Below are 23709 nucleotides of genomic sequence, written 5' to 3' on the forward strand. Positions count from 1 at the left end.
GTACTAAGCTGGGATGTGTACACATTAAGGACAGTGGTACACATTAAGGCCAGTACCAAGCTGGGAAGTGTACACATCAAGGACAGTACTAAGCTGGGATGTGTACACATTAAGGACAGTGGTACACATTAAGGCCAGTACCAAGCTGGGAAGTGTACACATCAAGGACAGTACCAAGCTGGGATGTGTACACATTAAGGCCAGTACCAAGCTGGGAAGTGTACACATCAATGACAGTACCAAGCTGAGACGTGTACACATTAAGGACAGTACTAAGCTGGGATGTGTACACATTAATGACAGTATCAAGCTGAGACGTGTACACATTAAGGCCAGTACCAAGCTGGGACGTGTACACATCAATGACAGTATCAAGCTGGGATGTGTACACATCAAGGCCAGTACCAAGCTGGGACGTGACAGTATCAAGCTGGGATGTGTACGCATCAAGGCCAGTACCAAGCTGGGATGTGTACACATCAAGGACGGTACCAAACTGGGATGTGTACACATTAAGGCCAGTATCAAGCTGGGATGTGTACGCATTAAGGACAGTACCAAATGGGATGTGTACACATCAAGGACAGTACCAAGCTGGGATGTGTACACATCAAGGACACTACCAAGCTGGGATGTGTACGCATTAAGGATAGTACCAAGCTGGGATGTGTACGCATTAATGGCAGTGCCAAACTGGGACGTATACACTTTAAGGACAGTACCAAGCTGGGATGTGTACACATTAATGACAGTACCAAACTGGGACGTATACACATTAAGGACAGGATGTGTACACATCAAGGACACTGCCAAGCTGGGATGTGTACACATTAAGGACAGTACCAAGCTGGAATGTGTACACATTAAGGACAGTACCAAGCTGGAATGTTTACACATTAAGGTCAGTATAAACTAGGGACATGTACACATCAAGGACAGTACAAATGAGACAGATACACATCAAGGACAGTACAACTGAGAGACATATACCCATTAATGACAGTACAAAGGAGAGACATATACCCATTAATGACAGTACAACTGAGAGACATATACCCATTAAGGACAGTACAAAGGAGAGACATATACCCATTAAGGACAGTACAAAGGAGAGACACATTAAGGACAGTACAAAGGAGAGACATATACCCATTAAGGACAGAACAAATGAGAGACACATACCCATTAAGGACAGTACAAAGGAGATACATATACCCATAAAGGACAGTACAAAGGAGAGACATATACCCATTAAGGACAGTACAAATGAGAGACATATACCCATTAAGGACAGTACAAATGAGAGACATATACCCATTAAGGACAGTACAAATGAGAGACATATACCCATTAAGGACAGTACAAAGGAGAGGCACATTAAGGACAGTACAAAGGAGAGACATATACCCATTAAGGACAGTACAAAGGAGAGACATATACCCATAAAGGACAGTACAAAGGAGAGACACATTAAGGACAGTACAAAGGAGAGGCACATTAAGGACAGTACAAAGGAGAGACATATACCCATTAAGGACAGATCAAATGAGAGACATATACCCATAAAGGGCAGTACAAAGGAGAGACATATACCCATTAAGGACAGTACAAAGGAGTGACATACCCATTAATGACAGTACAAATGAGAGACATATACCCATTAAGGACAGTACAAAGGAGAGACACATTAAGGACAGTACAAAGGAGAGGCATATACCCATTAAGGACAGTACAAATGAGAGACATATACCCATTAAGGACAGATCAAATGAGAGACATATACCCATTAAGGACAGTACAAATGAGAGACATATACCCATTAAGGACAGTACAAAGGAGAGACATATACCCATTAAGGACAGTACAAAGGAGAGACATACCCATTAAGGACAGTACAAAGAAGAGACATGTACCCATTAAGGACAGTACAAAGAAGAGACATGTACCCATTAAGGACAGTACAAAGAAGAGACACATTAAGGACAGTACAAACAAGGGCCATAAAAACATTAAGGACAGTACAAACAAGGGCCATAAAAACATTAAGGACAGTACAAACAAGGGACAGGTACACATTAAGGGCAAAACTCAACAACACCACACCTAACAAACAAGTGAACAGTGACACACACACACACACCACACCACACCCACACAATCACACACACACACACACACACCACACCACACCCACACAATCACACACACACACACACACACCACACCACACCCACACAATCACACACACACACACACACACACACACACACAACACACACACACACCACACTACACACACACACACACACTCACTCACTCACATACACACACACACACACACACTCACACATACATTCACAAATACACTCACAAAACACACACACACACACACAATCTCTCTCTCTCTCTCTCTCACACACACACACACACACACACACACACACACACACTCACTCACACACACACACACACACACACACACACACACACACACACTCACACATGCATTCACACACACACACACACACACACACACACACACACACATACACACACACCACACTACACACACACACACACACAGAGACAATTTCTCTCTCTCTCTCTCACACACACACACACACACACACACAACACAGAGATCTGCACACCCCACACAGGCACACTCACTTGTGGATGATGTAGCCAAAGATGTGGCTGACAGCAGCGGGTTCAGGCGGGTTCTTTCCAGCAAAACACAGCTGGGACACCAGAGCCATCAGGAACCCACTGATCTGTCGCTGGTAGCGACCCAGCAGCTCTGCAGCCTCTCTGTGACAACACACACAACACTTAGTCAGCCACCCCGCACTGAAGACATGGCCTTACGGCTTATGGCTTCGTCTTGCCAAAGCAACAAGTTTATTTCAATTACCCCCTGGGTATTCATCACCTACAAGCCTGAATATAGAACACAACATGATATGACACAATATGATATGATACAATACGACACAATACAATATAATGTAATCAACTCCAGCATATGGATTCATCAAAGACAAACAGCTGAAATCGTTTCACAGGTTCATTTCTGCCTTTAAAAAAAAAGAAGTAATAAAAGCTTTGATGATACAGTGCCAAAGAACCAAATGGAACAGAAAATGACAAGGCATGGCAAACTGCAGCCATCTTTACATCAAGAAACAAACAAAAACATGCTATCACTTTCTGCTCAACAACAACAACAACAACAACAACAAAAGAAAGAAAGAAAAGAAAAGATAGCTATTATACAAAATATCATGAAGTCTGTCATCATAGTGATGAGACTATTGTATTGTATTGTATTGTATTGTATTGTATTGTATTATGCTTTACTGTACTATACTGTACACTATTTATCAATTCATCGTATTGCATTATACTGCACTGAACTGCCTTGTGTTGTTATACTGCATTGCATTGCACTGTACTGCATTGGACTGGATTGTATCAAATTACTTTTCGCCATAACAGATTTATCTGTGAGAAATTCAGCCACAGAGGACTGCTGCAGGCAGTGGAGTGTTGGTCTTGTGGTCATGCGTCTGTCTAGGAAGTGAGAGAATCTGACCGCAATGTTTTGAATCCAACAGTCACCAGTATTTTCTCCCCCTCCACTAGACATTGAGTGGTGGTCTGGACGCTAGTTATTCGGAAGAGACAATAAACCCAGGTCCCTATGCGCAGCATGCGCTTAGCACACGTAAAAGAACCCAAGGTAACGAAAGGGTTGTCCCTGGCAAAATTCTTGTAGAAAAATCCACTTCCATGGGAAAACAGATAAAATTGTCGGCAGGAAAAAAAAAACGAAAAGAAAAACGACTGGTGCTCTCAGTGTAGCCCGAATTTCACACAGAGAAATATGATGTGACAAAAGAGTATTATGATACGATACAATGCAATACAATACAATCGATAGGATCTGATACAATACAAAGGACATGATACAATAAACACAAGTCAACACAATACAAAACAGTACAATACAACACAACAGAACACAATACAATCTCACAGGACCAATTTCCACATGATCACAGAAACCTGACTTCCTCAGGGAGACAGTTCTTACCTGTCGCGGTTGTGGGCAGTGGCTGGATCAAAGTTTGGAGGCACAGGGGCGTCACACTCCGGGCATTTGGCGTCGGCACGGTTTCCGTGGCACGAGTCTCTGTAGCAGCTGTTGCACAGGCGATGGCTACAGGGCAGCTCCACAGGAGAAGACTCAAACTTTGTATCACAGTACGTGCATTTGCCGAGTTTTCTGAAACAGAATTATAATAATAATAATAATAATTAGTATTTATACAGCGCTATATCTTGTGCAGAGACAAATCAAATTTCTTACATGGACAGTGTGGTGTCAAGCGCAATGCTGAGGTTCCTGACTGAGCTGGAAAGAGAGATGGGTGTACTGCCAAGTTTGACTGTGTCAATTATGATGGAAGAGAGATTTTATCAACAACAGATTAGCAGTACACTAGACATGGAAACAGGGACCCTCTTTTTTTTTTTTCTATCAACAACAGAATAACAGTGCGCTAGATATGGAAAAAGGCCCTTTTTTAAATCAACAACAGAATAACATGAAAAATATGTTGGACAAGGAAGAAGGACCCCCTTTCTGATCAACAAACTCTGTCGTGGTGCCATTCTGATGGGGAGCCTTTAATGACTTGTGACCATCATGTGGACCCGTAGAGAATTTGATGTGACTTTATTGGTATGTTAATGCTTAGAAACATGTGGATGTAATCAGCACTTTCCTCAACATCAAATAACACACCTACTGCATGTGATTTCTGATAGATGTGCTTATAATCTACACTTAAATTTATCTTTTGATTCAAGCGATATCCACTTGTGTAATATTCTTACTGCTGATTTGTTTTCTCAAGAATGACTAACGATATGACAGTGTGAAAAAAACAATTTAATAAAACTGTTGAAAAAAACATGTATTTCATCGTGTTTCCACCCCTACAATCATTGCAAAAAATTATACATCTGACCATGGACAGTCCATAAAAAATGACAACACAGATTAATCCTAAACTGAAACAGTAAGGGAATGGGCAGGTTGGTAAGCTTCTTCCTTCTTTTTTTTCAACAATTTTAATTTGATAAACATCTGCGAATCTTCTATAATCCATACATTGGGAAGCAAAAATAGAGCACTATTCTGACCACTGACCATTCAGCCTCAAAGAACACATGTAGAACAATAAATATTCATCAACACATTGATCACAAAACTGAATCCTGTACAATGCATGTGTGGTGCCAACTTCTGTACAAATCTTTTTTTATAATGCAATCATTTTTTTTTAAACATACTTATCAACTTCATGTGCCTGTGAAGAACATTTGCAGTGCTGGTTTTACTTTCTTGATTTGACATTCCTCTTTTGATAGTCAGTCATGTTTGACTATGACCATCAGAACAGTAGCGTAGGTAACTGCTGTCCTGACTATCTGGACTAGAGTTTGATAATAGTGAAGAGCGTCTTGCCCACGAGGGCCCAAGAGGGTTTTAGGACAGTCAGCATTGGGATGGTTTCCAAAGGCTGCAGCGCTAAGAGCCAGTGCATTTTCGCCTCCTAGTTTGAGAGTCATAGTCCTTCACAAAACACTAAGCTGTAAATGATTTCCCACTGCTATAGAGAAACCATATAAAATAAAGCTCTCATTTTCCTGTTGGCCCAGTTGTAAACTTTGTCAATCTGTGATATAACCTACAGAGAATGTGGCTATCAACAAAAGGCTTTCACAGTTTGTATTGTAAAACCCAGCCCAACATACCCCAGAAGACTTCCAATCATTCTGCTGTTGGCGCGCTTCAGGAAGTTGTCCACCTGACCCAGACTCTCCGCCCTCTTCATGTCCACATTGTCACCCAGCAGCTGTCACACACACATATCCGACAGGTGAGAGGTATACAGTGAAAACAACATTCACTACAGCTGTCAACTGTATTATGAGACTGTAAATTGTACTACGCAACAACAATAAATGCAGGTGTGAAATGTGCTACAAGACAGCAATAACTGCAGGTGTGAAGTTCATGTATACTATGAGAATATAATCACTATATGTGTCAACTGTACAGTGAGGCAACAATCACTACAGGTGTGAAATGTACAGTGTCACAACAATCACTGCAGGTGTGAACTGTACAACAATACTAAAATCACTGCAAGCATGACCTTGCAATGAGAGAAAAATCAGCAGAGGGGTGAACTGTTAAATTTTACAAGTCACTACAGGTGTGAAGTGTACACCAATCACTACAGGTGTGAAGTGTACACCAATCACTACAGGTGTGAAGTGTACAATGAGACAACAATCACTACAGGTGTGAAGTGTACAATGAGACAACAATCACTACAGGTGTGAAGTGTACAACAATCACTACAGGTGTGAAGTGTACACCAATCACTACAGGTGTGAAGTGTACACCAATCACTACAGGTGTGAAGTGTACAATGAGACAACAATCACTACAGGTGTGAAGTGTACACCAATCACTACAGGTGTGAAGTGTACAATGAGACAACAATCACTACAGGTGTGAAGTGTACAATGAGACAACAATCACTACAGGTGTGAAGTGTACAATGAGACAACAATCACTACAGGTGTGAAGTGTACACCAATCACTACAGGTGTGAAGTGTACAATGAGACAACAATCACTACAGGTGTGAACTGTACAATGAGACAACAATCACTACAGGTGTGAACTGTACAATGAGACAACAATCACTACAGGTGTGAAGTGTACACCAATCACTACAGGTGTGAAGTGTACAATGAGACAACAATCACTACAGGTGTGAACTGTACACCAATCACTACAGGTGTGAACTGTACAATGAGACAACAATCACTACAGGTGTGAAGTGTGCACCAATCACTACAGGTGTGAAGTGTGCACCAATCACTACAGGTGTGAAGTGTACAATGAGACAACAATCACTACAGGTGTGAAGTGTACAACAATCACTACAGGTGTGAAGTGTACAATGAGACAACAATCACTACAGGTGTGAAGTGTACAATGAGACAACAATCACTACAGGTGTGAAGTGTACAATGAGACAACAATCACTACAGGTGTGAAGTGTACAACAATCACTACAGGTGTGAAGTGTACACCAATCACTACAGGTGTGAAGTGTACAATGAGACAACAATCACTACAGGTGTGAAGTGTACAATGAGACAACAATCACTACAGGTGTGAAGTGTACAATGAGACAACAATCACTACAGGTGTGAAGTGTACAATGAGACAACAATCACTACAGGTGTGAAGTGTACACCAATCACTACAGGTGTGAAGTGTACAATGAGACAACAATCACTACAGGTGTGAAGTGTACACCAATCACTACAGGTGTGAAGTGTGCACCAATCACTACAGGTGTGAAGTGTACAATGAGACAACAATCACTACAGGTGTGAAGTGTACACCAATCACTACAGGTGTGAAGTGTACACCAATCACTACAGGTGTGAAGTGTACAATGAGACAACAATCACTACAGGTGTGAAGTGTACACCAATCACTACAGGTGTGAAGTGTGCACCAATCACTACAGGTGTGAAGTGTGCACCAATCACTACAGGTGTGAAGTGTACAATGAGACAACAATCACTACAGGTGTAAACTGTACAATGAGACAACAATCACTACAGGTGTGAAGTGTACAATGAGACAACAATCACTACAGGTGTGAAGTGTACACCAATCACTACAGGTGTGAAGTGTACACCAATCACTACAGGTGTGAAGTGTACAATGAGACAACAATCACTACAGGTGTGAAGTGTACACCAATCACTACAGGTGTGAAGTGTGCACCAATCACTACAGGTGTGAAGTGTACAATGAGACAACAATCACTACAGGTGTGAAGTGTACAATGAGACAACAATCACTACAGGTGTGAAGTGTACAACAATCACTACAGGTGTGAAGTGTACACCAATCACTACAGGTGTGAAGTGTACAATGAGACAACAATCACTACAGGTGTGAAGTGTACACCAATCACTACAGGTGTGAAGTGTACAATGAGACAACAATCACTACAGGTGTGAAGTGTACAATGAGACAACAATCACTACAGGTGTGAAGTGTACAACAATCACTACAGGTGTGAAGTGTACACCAATCACTACAGGTGTGAAGTGTACAATGAGACAACAATCACTACAGGTGTGAAGTGTACACCAATCACTACAGGTGTGAAGTGTACAATGAGACAACAATCACTACAGGTGTGAAGTGTACACCAATCACTACAGGTGTGAAGTGTGCACCAATCACTACAGGTGTGAAGTGTACACCAATCACTACAGGTGTGAACTGTACAATGAGACAACAATCACTACAGGTGTGAAGTGTGCACCAGTCACTACAGGTGTGAAGTGTACACCAATCACTACAGGTGTGAAGTGTGCACCAGTCACTACAGGTGTGAACTGTACACCAATCACTACAGGTGTGAACTGTACACCAATCACTACAGGTGTGAACTGTACAATGAGACAACAATCACTACAGGTGTGAACTGTACAATGAGACAACAATCACTACAGGTGTGAACTGTACACCAATCACTACAGGTGTGAACTGTACAATGAGACAACAATCACTACAGGTGTGAACTGTACAATGAGACAACAATCACTACAGGTGTAAACTGTACAACAATCACTACAGGTGTGAAATGTACAATAAAACAACAATCAAAGTGTACAATGAGAAAAAAAAAATCACTACAGGTGTGAACTGTACAACAAGAAAATCACAACAGGTGTGCAATGCAAAAGAGACAACAATCACCAGTGCAGGAGATGTAAACTTAAGGGTGCAGAAACACTCATTACGACAAGTGACATGTGATCTGTACAACACATCAACAAAACTGTTCACTAACATTGCAGAGCAGTCGCAGTTTGACGCTCTCCAAGGCCTTGCTCAGTTTGCGTGGCCCCGACCTCAGCGGCCCGACAAAGTCCAAGAACAGCTTCAGGGTGGCCACACGCGTCCACAGACACCTGTCATCATTGTGTATAGATACCTGTCATCGTTACCTACAGCCACCTGTCATCATTATGTATAGATACCTGTCATCGTTACCTACAGACACCTGTCATCATTATGTATAGATACCTGTCATCGTTACCTACAGACACCTGTCATCATTATGTATGGATACCTGTCATCGTTACCTACAGACACCTGTCATCATTACGTATAGATACCTGTCATCGTTACCTACAGCCACCTGTCATCATTATGTATGGATACCTGTCATCGTTACCTACAGACACCTGTCATCATTATGTATGGATACCTGTCATCGTTACCTACAGCCACCTGTCATCATTATGTATAGATACCTGTCATCGTTACCTACAGACACCTGTCATCATTATGTATGGATACCTGTCATCGTTACCTACAGACACCTGTCATCATTATGTATAGATACCTGTCATCGTTACCTACAGACACCTGTCATCATTATGTATGGATACCTGTCATCGTTACCTACAGACACCTGTCATCATTATGTATGGATACCTGTCATTGTTACCTACAGACACCTGTCATCATTGTGTATAGATACTGTCATCGTTACCTACAGACACCTGTCATCTTTGTGTATAGATACCTGTCATCGTTACCTACAGACACCTGTCATCATTATGTATGGATACCTGTCATCGTTACCTACAGACACCTGTCATCATTATGTATAGATACCTGTCATCGTTACCTACAGACACCTGTCATCATTACCTACAGACACCTGTCATCATTATGTATAGATACCTGTCATCGTTACCTACAGACACCTGTCATCATTATGTATAGATACCTGTCATCGTTACCTACAGACACCTGTCATCATTACCTGCAGACACCTGTCAGTGTAACCTGTCATTACCTACAGGCAACTGTCACCATTACCTGTCACCATTCCCTACAGACACCTGTCATCGTTATCTACATATACTTGTCATCATTACTTACAGACACCTGTCACCATTACCTGTATTCATTACCTAGACACCCATCATCATTACTTACAGACACCTTTCACCATTATCTGTATTCATTACCTAGACACCGGTCATCATTACTTACAGACACCTGTCACCATTACCTGTATTTATTACCAACAGACACCTGCCATCATTCTCTACAGACACCTGTCATCGTTAATTGCAGACACTTGTCATATTACCTACAGACACCTGTCATCATTATCTACAGACACCTGTCATCGTTATCTACAGACACCTGCCATCATTATCTGCAGACACCAGCCATCATTATCTACAGACACCAGCCATCATTACCTACAGACACCAGCCATCACTACCTACAGACACCTGCCATCATTACCTACAGACACCAGCCATCATTACCTGCAGACACCTGTCATCATTACCTACAGACACCAGCCATCATTATCTACTTACACCTGTCATCATTATCTGCAGACACCAGCCATCATTATCTAGAGACACACCTGTCATCATTATCTGCAGACACCTGTCATCATTATCTACAGACACCAGCCATCATTACCTGCAGACACACCTGTCATCATTATCTACTTACACCTGTCATCATTATCTGCAGACACCAGCCATCATTATCTACAGACACCTGTCATTACCTGCAGACACCAGCCATCATTATCTGCAGACACCTGTCATCATTATCTAGAGACACACCTGTCATCATTATCTGCAGACACCTGTCATCATTATCTAGAGACACACCTGTCATCATTATCTGCAGACACCTGTCATCATTATCTGCAGACACACCTGTCATCATTATCTGCAGACACCTGTCATCATTATCTAGAGACACACCTGTCATCATTATCTGCAGACACCTGTCATCATTACCTGCAGACACCAGCCATCATTATCTGCAGACACCTGTCATCATTATCTACAGACACACCTGTCATCATTATCTGCAGACACCTGTCATCATTATCTACACACACCAGCCATCATTACAGACACTTGTCATATTACCTACAGACAACAGCCATCATTATCTACAGACACCCGTCATCGTTATCTACAGACACCAGCCATCATTATCTGCAGACACCAGCCATCATTATCTACAGACACCAGCCATCATTACCTACAGACACCAGCCATCACTACCTACAGACACCTGTCATCATTACCTACAGACACCAGCCATCATTACCTACAGACACCTGTCATCATTACCTACAGACACCAGCCATCATTATCTACTTACACCTGTCATCATTATCTGCAGACACCAGCCATCATTATCTACAGACACCTGTCATCATTATCTGCAGACACCTGCCATCATTATCTGCAGACACCAGCCATCATTATCTACAGACACCTGTCATCATTACCTGCAGACACCAGCCATCATTATCTGCAGACACCTGTCAATCTTATCTAGAGACACACCTGTCATCATTATCTGCAGACACCTGTCATCATTATCTGCAGACACCAGCCATCATTATCTACAGACACCTGTCATCATTACCTGCAGACACCAGCCATCATTATCTGCAGACACCTGTCATCATTATCTAGAGACACACCTGTCATCATTATCTGCAGACACCTGTCATCATTACCTGCAGACACCAGCCATCATTATCTGCAGACACCTGTCATCATTATCTAGAGACACACCTGTCATCATTATCTGCAGACACCTGTCATCATTATCTGCAGACACACCTGTCATCATTATCTACACACACCAGCCATCATTACCTGCAGACACACCTGTCATCATTATCTACTTACACCTGTCATCATTATCTGCAGACACCAGCCATCATTATCTACAGACACCTGTCATTACCTGCAGACACCAGCCATCATTATCTGCAGACACCTGTCATCATTATCTAGAGACACACCTGTCATCATTATCTGCAGACACCTGTCATCATTATCTAGAGACACACCTGTCATCATTATCTGCAGACACCTGTCATCATTATCTGCAGACACACCTGTCATCATTATCTGCAGACACCTGTCATCATTATCTAGAGACACACCTGTCATCATTATCTGCAGACACCTGTCATCATTACCTGCAGACACCAGCCATCATTATCTGCAGACACCTGTCATCATTATCTAGAGACACACCTGTCATCATTATCTGCAGACACCTGTCATCATTATCTGCAGACACACCTGTCATCATTATCTACACACACCAGCCATCATTACCTGCAGACACACCTGTCATCATTATCTACTTACACCTGTCATCATTATCTGCAGACACCAGCCATCATTATCTACAGACACCTGTCATTACCTGCAGACACCAGCCATCATTATCTGCAGACACCTGTCATCATTATCTAGAGACACACCTGTCATCATTATCTGCAGACACCTGTCATCATTATCTAGAGACACACCTGTCATCATTATCTGCAGACACCTGTCATCATTATCTGCAGACACACCTGTCATCATTATCTGCAGACACCTGTCATCATTATCTAGAGACACACCTGTCATCATTATCTGCAGACACCTGTCATCATTATCTGCAGACACACCTGTCATCATTATCTGCAGGCACACATGTCATAACTATCTACAGACACCTGTCATTATCTGCAGACACCAGCCATCATTATCTACTTACACCTGTCATCATTATCTACAGACACCTGTCATCACTATCTGCAGACACCTGTCATCATTATCTACAGACACCAGCCATCATTACCTACAGACACCTGTCATCATTATGTACAGACACCTGTCATCGTTACCTACAGATACCTGATACATTTAATCATTACTTCATTACAATATAACCTCTCATTATTACCTACAGATAACTGCAATGCAGCATTTGTATTTGAATCCAAACAGCAGTATCATCATCTTCCGTTCCTTAATTTTCCGTAAAACATCAATACTGATTCATTCATTCATGTCCCTTAACCAGTTCAACTCCAGGGAGTTAACAGTCATTGCAGACTTCCCTGTCATATTAACTCACTCAGTACGGCCAGTCCTCTCTTCTCCTCTACACAGACCCCTCGGATGTCCAGTGGGTGTCTGAATGACCCAACCTTTAGCCTCCATCGTCAGAATTGTGGTATTCTTTGTCAACATTCACCTCTTCAGCATAAGAGCCTTCCGCTTGCAATATTTTGATGATGGTAACTGGGGTGAAACACTGTTAACGTCGTCTCTTTCGCCGTTCGTATGGAGGGAGTTAACGCAGAAAATATAATGAAAATGAATGGGGGTTTTTTTGCCTGTAAAAGGACATTTTCTTCCTAAAATTACGTTTATCTAACATACTTACCATGACCCACCAGTGCAGACTCTGGCAGGGGTCTGATTCCTGTCCTGTGCAAACTACTATCCACCTATGCAGAGTAAACGAAAGTAGCTACGGCCGATAACCTCCCGGAAGTAGGTAACCTCCCCTTTGCCACCCTGACTAGTTAGCTCCCTTTGCTTGCAGTTTATGCATGTGTTGGAATGTGGAAACTGCTTTACTGAAACAAATTTCGATGCCTAAGCCGTGCTCAGGCAATGACGCATAGCCTAGTCAACTGCACATTAGACAGTACACTTTTTTTCTTTTTTTTTTTCAATTCCCATATTTTGTGTAAAAAGGTGTTCCCACGCTTCTTCATCTTTTATTTAGTTTTCTGTTCAAAAATAGGAAACTCTTTTGATCAGTGTGACCCATTAATTTCTCACCAGTACTATTTACACTGCATCATTACATGAAGCTAAAGCGAAGAAGAGATGCAGTAAAGACACAAGCACGTTCATTCAAAAAAGTTTTTGTCAGTGATGTTCTGACAAACTTGTGTTAAATACAAACTTGAAAACACTGCTTGGTGAGCCTGTAATCTTAACACCAAGTGAAAGTATAAAAAAACACCAACAAAAATCCCCCCAAAACCCAAACCTCTTTTAACTCTTTCGTTCCTATTTTTCTATGAACCAATACTCCCCCTTGTTCCGAGATCCCTACCATATGCATATTCCCTTCATTCCTGGATTTAGAGAAGAGAAAGAAAATATGAAGCAGGGTACTTATTTTGGAGGCTTATGGCAACGCGGCTCATTACAGTACACTATAGGGTGACATCTCTGGTGACACTCAGGTGTAAAACAGGTGACTTTGTCAAGCTGACTGATCGAAATCATTATCTGTCAGAGCGTTGTAAAACTCATCATCAGAAAACTGGTCAGAATCCAAACTTTCTTCACACTGTGTCCATGTGTCTACACAGCACATCGGCAAGAATGTAGCGGCGCCCACTTTCCCACGACCTAGGGAGGGAGAGGGGGTTGTCTGGCATCCATTCCACTCATAAACACAGCCCCGCAAGTGACCCAGTCAAGGGTAGATGATGCACGCTGACGACGTGACTCACGGGAAGTTCAAAGCGCTTACCGCCAGAACCGATTTTCCAGGTGGCAGGAAGGAAAGGGGGAATTCTCTGCTGCAAGGTTTTCTGGCCTCCAGGAATGAAGGGTAAAACTCCTGTAAACCGGAAAACCGTGCTGCAGGGATGAAAGAGTTTTAAGATGCAGTGGTTCAAACGATTAAATACTTACGTTTTTGTTTTCTATCTTTCAGCAATGACTTACCAAAACAGAAAAACACAACCTCTGAACAATAACAGAAGGAAAACAACAAGAACAACAACAGAACAACAAAAGAACCAGTCACAAAAAAGAACTAACCGGATCACAACCAACTGTCGCTTGCACTTGTCTCCATAGGGAAGGGAGCTCACGGCCGACACCTCCTCCTCCTCCTCCTCTGCCCCTTCCTCCCCTTCTCCTCTCTCCTCAGGAGCGACCCCAGCAGGGGGGGACTGGGCGAGGGCGAGGGCACTGTCACTGTCACTCAGAATGCGCATAATGACGGGGGCGGCAGTGGTGAAGCGAGCCACCCACTCCCCACACCCCTCCTCATCGTCAAGCTGACCCTGCCGGGGCTGCAGCTCCTCCACCATCAGCTGCAGCAGGGCCACGTCTTCCGTCTGGTCACACACACACACGCATACACACACACATATATGCACACACAGAGTGCACAGACACACACAATGTTAATATACATGTGACCAAGTCAAGGTGCTGTATGTGTGCGCACTGTGTGTGCATGTGGATGTGTGTGCATGCATGCATGAGTGTGCGTGCAATTTGTGTGTGTGTGTTTGTGTGTATGTATGTGTGTGTGTGTGTGTGTGTGTGGCATGCTTGTGTGTGTGATCTTTAATTTCAAAATCATAATTTCAAAATCAATCATGGCACAAAGTATCAGTCATGAACATGTGTGGGCCCTGCAACAGGCATACTTTACAAGTCACCAACCTTTGGGCCCTGCAACATGTATTACCATAAACCTGTGTGGGCCCTACAACATGCATACCCAACCAGTCACAAACTTGTGGCGGACCCTGCAACATGCATACTCTACCAGTCACAAATCTGTGGCGGGTCCTGCAACGTGCAAACTCTACCAGTCACAAACCTGTGGCGGGTCCTGCAACGTGCAAACTCTACCAGTCATAAACCTGTGGCGGGTCCTGCAACGTGCAAACTCTACCAGTCACAAACTTGAGGTGGGTCCTGCAACGTGCAAACTCTACCAGTCACAAACCTGTGGCGGGTTCTGCAACGTGCAAACTCTACCAGTCACAAACTTGTGGTGGGCCCTGCAACATGCATACTCTACCAGTCACAAACTTGTGGTGGGCCCTGCAACATGCAAACTCTACCAGTCACAAACCTGTGGCGGGTCCTGCAACATGCAAACTCTACCAGTCACAAACCTGTGGTGGGCCCTGCAACAAGCATATATACTCTACCAGTCACAAAACTGTGGTGGGTCCTGCAGCATGCATACTCTACCAGTCACAAACTTGTGGCGGGCCCTGCAACAGGCATACTCTACCAGTCGCAAACCTGTGGTGGGCCCTGCAACATGCATACTCTACCAGTCACAAACTTGTGGCGGGCCATGCAACATGCATACTCTACCAGTCACAAACTTGAGGTGGGCCCAGCAACAAGCATATATACTCTACCCATCACAAATCTGTGGCTGGTCCTGCAACAGGCATAATAATAACAAGCGTACCATTTCATCAGCGGTTCCCAGCAGCTCCCTGCAGGCTCCTCCAGCCCCCTCGGCCTGGAGGGCGGTGACGGCGTCGGGACGCGTGGTGGCCATGTCCGTGACTGCCTGCAGCCGAGGGCGCATCTGTTCGACCAGCATGTGCAGCGCCACCAGGCCCCGGCCCACCTCCAGGTGAACCAGGCTGATGTGCAGCTGCGCCAGGCCTTTCTCCACGCACACACACAGCAGCTGGGGGGACACAGGCAGGGGAAGGTCTCGACACCTTTCTTCTTCTTCTTTGTTATTGTTGTTGTCTGTCCTATGCTTGTTTGCTTGCTTCGCTTCATTTGTTTATGTCCTTTTAGTCTTTTCTTTCGTTTTCTTTTTCTTTTTTTTTTCTTTTTTATTTGTTGTAAGGTGTTTAGGGCTTACTTCTGCTCATATTATAGAGCTGTACATAACACACACACACACACACACACACACACACAGACACACACACATATATATATATATATATATATATATATATATATATATATATATATATATATATATATATATATATATATATATATATATGATCTTGAAACAATCAATACATTTTAGGATAAAAGAGGTGTCAAGTTTGAGAGATTCATCAGGTATATATAAGTAAGCCAGATCTGATTTTTTTAAACCTCGTTCAGCTGTTTAAAATTTCTGAGAACTGATTCCATAACCAACCCCCTGAATATGCAATTGCAAGGCTTGATTTACATAAAATATGGAGGAGGAGGTGGAGGAGGAGGAGGAGGAGGATGAGAAGGAGGAGGAGGAGGATGAGAAGGAAGAGGAAGAGGGGGATGAGGAGCAGAAGGATGCTATGCTCACCTGGTGAAGCTGAGCGGTGAGAGGGAAGGTGAAGTGGAGGAGGTCAGCGATGTACAGCTGGAACATGTGACCCAGCTTCTCCTCCTCCCCCTCCCCACCCAGCACCCGGCGGATACACTGGCCCAGTGGTGACTGGTCCACCACCCCTCCCGCGCTGTCCAGCAGGTGCCCTGGTCACCAAGGTCAAAGGTTAAAGGTCTCATGGCCTTATTTTTACAGCCCATCAGGGGCAGTTTCATTTTCAAGTTTCTCAAGAAGGCATCACTTGCATATGGACAAATCCGTATAATACACTACACCATATCTGTTAGGCAGATGCCTGACCATCACCATAAATCAACACGCTTGGTCAGGCCTTGAGTGCATGCATGTATGTATGTGGAGCGATGGCCTTGGAAGCGAGAGAATCTGAGTGTGCTGGTTCGAATCAAGGCTCATGCAGGAAGAAAAAAGAAAAAAAAAGAAAAGAAAAGGGTGGCGCTGTAGTGTAGCAACACGCTCTCCCTGGGGAGAACAGCCCGAATTTCACACAGAGAAATCTGTTGTGATTAAAAAAAAAAAAAACAAATAAGAGGGGATTTCTTCTACAGAATTTTGTCAGAGCACAACCCTTTTGTTGCCGTAGGTTCTTTCTCAGTGCGCCAAATGCATGCCGCACACCGGACCTCAGTTTATGGTCTCATCCAAATGACCAGATGCTCACTTTGATTTTTCCAGTCAAACTTGGGAGAAGGGGCAAGAGTGGGAATGGAACCTAGACTCCCATGGGCATTGTACTGGTAGAGCATCTCAACCACTCTGCCACCTTCCTCTTCAGGGGTAGTCAACACCTTCCTCATCAGGGGCAGCCAACACCTTCCTCCTTCCTCCTCAGGGGCAGTCAACACCTTCCTCCTTCCTCCTCAGGGGCAGTCAACACCTTCCTCCTCAGGGGCAGTCAACACCTTCCTCCTCAGGGGTAGTGAACACCTTCCTCTTCAGGGGCAGTCAACACCTTCCTCCTCAGGGGCAGTCAACACCTTCCTCCTCAGGGGCAGTCAACACCTTCCTCCTCAGGGGCAGTCAACACCTTCCTCCTCAGGGGCAGTCAACACCTTCCTCCTCAGGACTAGTCAACACCTTCCTCCTCAGGGGCAGTCAACACCTTCCTCCTCAGGACTAGTGAACACCTTCCTCCTCAGGGGCAGTCAACACCTTCCTCCTCAGGACTAGTGAACACCTTCCTCCTCAGGGGCAGTCAACACCTTCCTCCTCAGGGGTAGTGAACACCTTCCTCCTCAGGGGCAGTCAACACCTTCCTCCTCAGGACTAGTGAACACCTTCCTCCTCGGGGGCAGTCAACACCTTCCTCCTCAGGGGTAGTGAACACCTTCCTCCTCAGGACTAGTCAACACCTTCCTCCTCAGGGGCAGTGAACACCTTCCTCCTCAGGGGCAGTCAACACCTTCCTCCTTCCCCCTCAGGGGTAGTCAACACCTTCCTCCTCAGGGGCAGTCAACACCTTCCTCTTCAGGGGCAGTCAACACCTTCCTCCTCAGGGGCAGTCAACACCTTCCTCCTCAGGGGCAGTCAACACCTTCCTCCTCAGGGGCAGTCAACACCTTCCTCCTCAGGGGCAGTCAACACCTTCCTCCTCAGGGGCAGTGAATACCTTCCACCTTCCTCCTCAGGGGTAGTCAACACCTTCCTCCTCAGGGGTAGTCAACACCTTCCTCCTCAGGGGCAGTCAACACCTTCCTCCTCAGGGGCAGTGAATACCTTCCACCTTCTTCCTCAGGGGCAGTGAATACCTTCCACCTTCCTCCTCAGGGGCAGTCAACACCTTCCTCCTCAGGGGCAGTCAACACCTTCCTTCTCAGGGGCAGTGAATTCATACCCACTGTGTCCAGGGCTCGGTATAGGAAGATGGGACCCAATCCTCTCCTCCCACCAATTCAACCGTCCCCAAAGTAAATCAGGTACCCCTACACACCTGGGTGGGGTGAGGAAAATTGGAATAAAAGTATCTCTCCCACCGACACAACACCATGTGGAAACTGGGCAATGAACCCTGACCACAGGTGAAAACTGGATCAGAAGTCCAACATCTAACTGATGCTACCATAGCAGCTCATGGTCATCACACAATCGTGGTTTCATTGCACATCTACGTCAGTGACAGCGCTGCACTGGCATACTGCTGCTTAGTGTGGAGAGAATGTTGGAAAGAGAGAAGTGGTGGGGAGGGTTGAGGGTACGGTGGGTGAGAGCCGGGAGTGGTGGTGGTGGGGGGGTGGGGGGGGGAGTAAAGATGGACACACACCAGAGCAATTAATAAATCACAGACGAATGTAAACACACACACATCAAACATTAAAAGTCATGAAAAGAAACTGTACATGAATATGAAAGCATGCAAAAGATTGTGCATGATTGTGGGTTTGTGTGCATTTGGTCATGTACATATGTATGTGAGTGTGTGTGTGTGTGTGTATGTGTGTGTGTGTGTGTGTGTGTGTGTGTGTGTGTGTGTGTGTGTGTGTGTGTGTGTGTGTGTGTGTGTGTGTGTGTGTGTGTGAATGCATGAGCATATGTGTGTGTGTGTGTGTGTGTGTGTGTGTGTGTGTTTGTGTGTGTTTTCAGCAAATGAAGAAGTCTCATACGAAGTATATATTAAAAAAAAAAAAAAAAGTGAAAGAAAAGAGAAGAGGTGATCCAAGGACTGCATGCAACCAAGATCACAACAAGAAAAACCAACAACATCTTAACGGGGGGTTACAACTTGTCCACTTCAGTGATTACATCACATTCATTCAGAGACTGACAACTTTTAAAGAGATGTCACACATATGCACACACACACACACACACACACACTTCCCCCCACCCTCACACACCTGCATCTCCCTAACAGCTGCCCCCCACTCCTTCCCACACACAGACCAGGACTTTCTTGCACTCAACACAAACACATGCATACAGTCACACTCACACTCACACACACACCCCTACACACAAACACCCCCCCACACACACAAACACACCACCATCACCACTCTTACCCACCCACAAATTTGACAAACCAACAAAACCCCTACCCTCCACTCTCTTGGCCCCGGCGATGGCCCGGAGCAGTCAGGAAAAAGAGAGACCCCCCCCCACACACACACACATACCCACACATCAACACACACACACACACACACACACACACACACACACACTCACTGACATTCTCTCTCGCACTCACACATACCCACACATCAACACACACACATCAACACACACACACATACTGACATTCTCTCTCGCACACACACTCACACACACACACACACCCAAACTCACAAACCAACATCCCTCACCCCCCACACACCCACACCAACAAATGGCCCTGTCCACAAACTCCCAGAGCAGCCAGGAGATGAGTGCGCACCCCCCCTGCCCCTCCCTCCCCCCGCCCCACCCCCCACATCCAAACGAACAAACCCCCTACCCTCCACACTCTTGGCCCCAGTGATGGCCCTGTCCACAAACTCCCACAGCAGCCAGGAGAAGGGGAGGCAAGCGGAGACAGGGAGGGAGGCGGCCCCTGTGTGATGCACGGTAAACTCCTCCAGCTCCTCCTTGTCCGACGTGGACCGCAGCCGCTGGTACTGCAGCTCACACACCTCCTGGAGCACCGCCACCCACAGCTCTCCCACCCACCCTGCTGCCCCGCCACCCGGGGTGGCTGCTGTGGGTGGTGTCAGGGGGGAGCTGGGGCTGGGGGTGTGGGGAGGGGCGTGGGGGGTGGTGGTGAGGGGGGGGTGGAGGTCCAGGTTATGGTTGGTGTCCAGGTAAGCGATGACCCCGGCCAGCACCGGCACCACCTTGTTCTCCATGTACTGCATCCACGACCGTCTGTGGTGCCGCACACAGGTCAATGGATTAATCTTATTTATTTATCTATTAATTAAGATATCTTGCTACAGTACATATTCTTGAAGCTCTATGTATTTGTTAATTAAGATATCTTGTTACAGTGCATATTCTTGAAGGTCTATGTATCTATTAATTATGATATCTTGCTCTGGAGTATATTCTTGACGCTCTATGCGCTTTAAATCTTTGAACCTTTCATTTGTTTTTGCAAATGAATCTCACTTGCTTATCGATTAAGATATCATGCAAAAGCACATAATCAATCTTGAAGCTCAATGTGCTTTAAATATCTAACCCTTTTTTTACATTAAAAACAAAAAATCATTGTTGATTTGTTAAGTGTCTTATTGGACTGATCTTCTGTTTTTCTTTTTACACTATAATTTTTTAAAAAAAAGAAAAGAAAAAAAAGATCATCACTGAAACATCGCATGGGACTTTTTTTCATTATTTTTTCGTGTTAAAAAAAGAAATCATCTTTGCAACACCTGCATGATTCATACTGGTAAAAAAAATTATTCCTGAAACCTGAACAAAGTAAGTTCAATAAGGAAAAGACATTCAAAATCCATGTTTAGAGGTGGGGTTGTTTTTTTTAAGTGTATATCACATTGTTTGAGAGCTGTTTTTACTCTAGTTCACACAGTCACAAACATCACACATCAGGTGTACTGTTTATTAAGGTGCATGAGTTGAAGCTGAGGGAAAAAGCATGGTTTCATTGTATTGTAATGCATTGTATTGCATTGTAGTGTAGTGTATTTTATTGTACTGGTATTCTCTTTTATCACAGCAGATTTGTGTGTATGAAATTCATGCTGCTCTCCCCAGGGAGAGCACATTGCTACATTGACAGCGCCACCCATTAATTATTTTTTTTCCTGCTTGCAGTTTTATTTTCCTGTTGAAGTAGATTTTCCTCATAATTTTACCAGGGACATTCCTTTCGTTGCCATGGTTCTTGTATGTGTGCCCAATGCATGCTGCACACAGGACCTTCGTTTATCATCTCATCCGAATCCAGACCACCTCTCAAGGTCTAGTGGAGGGAGAGAAAATACTGGCAATTGTGGGATTCGAACCAGTGCGCTCCAATTCTCTTGCTTCCTAGGCGGACGCATTACCAGAAGGTCAACACTCCAACACTCATAGTTCCTAAAATAAGTGCTTGTTTACAAGTTAGGAGTGGAGAGTAAAACTGACAACAGTGATGCCCACCTGAACGTTCCTACCTTTTTCAAGGTCTCAAACATTTAAATCAATAATAGCACTGCCCACCTGAACGTTCCTGCCTTTTTCAAGGTCTCAAACATTTAAATCAATAATAGCACTACCCACCTGAATGTTCCTGCCTTTTTCAAGGTCTCAAACATTTAAATCAATAATAGCACTGCCCACCTGAACGTTCCTGCCTTTTTCAAGGTCTCAAACATTTAAATCAATAATAGCACTGCCCACCTGAACGTTCCTGCCTTTTTCAAGGTCTCAAACATTTAAATCAATAATAGCACTGCCCACCTGAACGTTCCTGCCTTTTTCAAGGTCTCCAACATTTAAATCAATAATAGCACTGCCCACCTGAACGTTCCTGCCTTTTTCAAGGTCTCAAACATTTAAATCAATAATAACACTACCCACCTGAACGTTCCTGCCTTTTTCACGGTCTCAAACATTTAAATCAATAATAGCACTACCCACCTGAATGTTCCTGCCTTTTTCAAGGTCTCAAACATTTAAATCAATAATAGCACTGCCCACCTGAACGTTCCTGCCTTTTTCAAGGTCTCAAACATTTAAATCAATAATAGCACTGCCCACCTGAACGTTCCTGCCTTTTTCACGGTCTCCAGCTTGGCAGCATCCCTGGACAGCCAGCGCTCTGCGTCCACCATGCGCTGCTCCCTCTCCTTCAGCACGCTGGCCACCAGTTTGTGCAGACCCTTGAAGAAGTCAGCATTCTCTGCACACAAGGCAGCAAAAGTCAAATCAGGTCATGCTGCTTGTGGACCAGAACAGGCACTACCGAGCACCACCAAAGTGACTCAGCAGCAGTGCAGGGTCTCCTCTGGTGTGTGGCCCCCTGGCGACCTAACACCGATGGTTCCCTGTGGACTGCTGGCACTGGGACTGCGACAGACAAACCCCAGTGTGGCTGTGTATGGGGGAACTTGGAATGAGCAGCACGGGAGCTATGCCACTGAAACAATGGGGAGGTCGGGGGTGCAGGGGGAGTGGGGTGTGGGGGGGCAATAAAAAAAAAACGTTGCTAGTGAACCAGCTGACCGCAACATGCCATTCGTAGTCAGCAGCTTGTGAAGACACTGGGCGATTTGAGTGGAGTTAAAACTGTTCTAGATGGGCATGGCACCTCATTTCTAGCAACATAAAACTATTCAAAATGGGCATGGTACCTTATTTCAAGCAGACACACAACAATTCAAAATGGACATGGAATCTTATTTCAAGCAAACACAAAACCATTCAAAATGGGCATGGTACCTCATTTCAAATCAAAACCATTAAAAATGGGCACTATACCTTGTTTTCAAGCAGACACAAAACCTTTCAAAATTGCACAATACCTTGTTCCAAGTGGACATAAAATTCAAAATGGGAAAGAGTACCTCATTTCAAGCTGACACAAAACCGTTCAAAATGGGCATGGTACCTCACTTCAAGCAGGCTAAAACTATTCAAACTGGGCATATTATCTGATTTCATGTGGAT

The 23709-nt window shown here is 44.4% G+C and overlaps 1 protein-coding gene across 1 annotated transcript in view; it reads right to left on the reverse strand.

The window, feature by feature from the left end:
• Positions 1-23709, reverse strand: part of LOC143297897 (E3 ubiquitin-protein ligase rnf213-alpha-like) — a 226109-nt gene that overhangs the window by 66245 nt on the left and 136155 nt on the right. The window contains 9 exon segments of the mRNA XM_076610432.1: positions 2671-2811; positions 4097-4288; positions 5827-5927; positions 8972-9092; positions 14823-15124; positions 16228-16455; positions 17080-17249; positions 20555-20961; positions 22801-22942. Coding sequence (XP_076466547.1) covers positions 2671-2811; positions 4097-4288; positions 5827-5927; positions 8972-9092; positions 14823-15124; positions 16228-16455; positions 17080-17249; positions 20555-20961; positions 22801-22942 — 1804 coding nt within the window.

Source organism: Babylonia areolata, chromosome 23 (assembly GCF_041734735.1).
Source record: "Babylonia areolata isolate BAREFJ2019XMU chromosome 23, ASM4173473v1, whole genome shotgun sequence".
NCBI classification, from domain to species: Eukaryota; Metazoa; Mollusca; class Gastropoda; order Neogastropoda; family Buccinidae; genus Babylonia; species Babylonia areolata.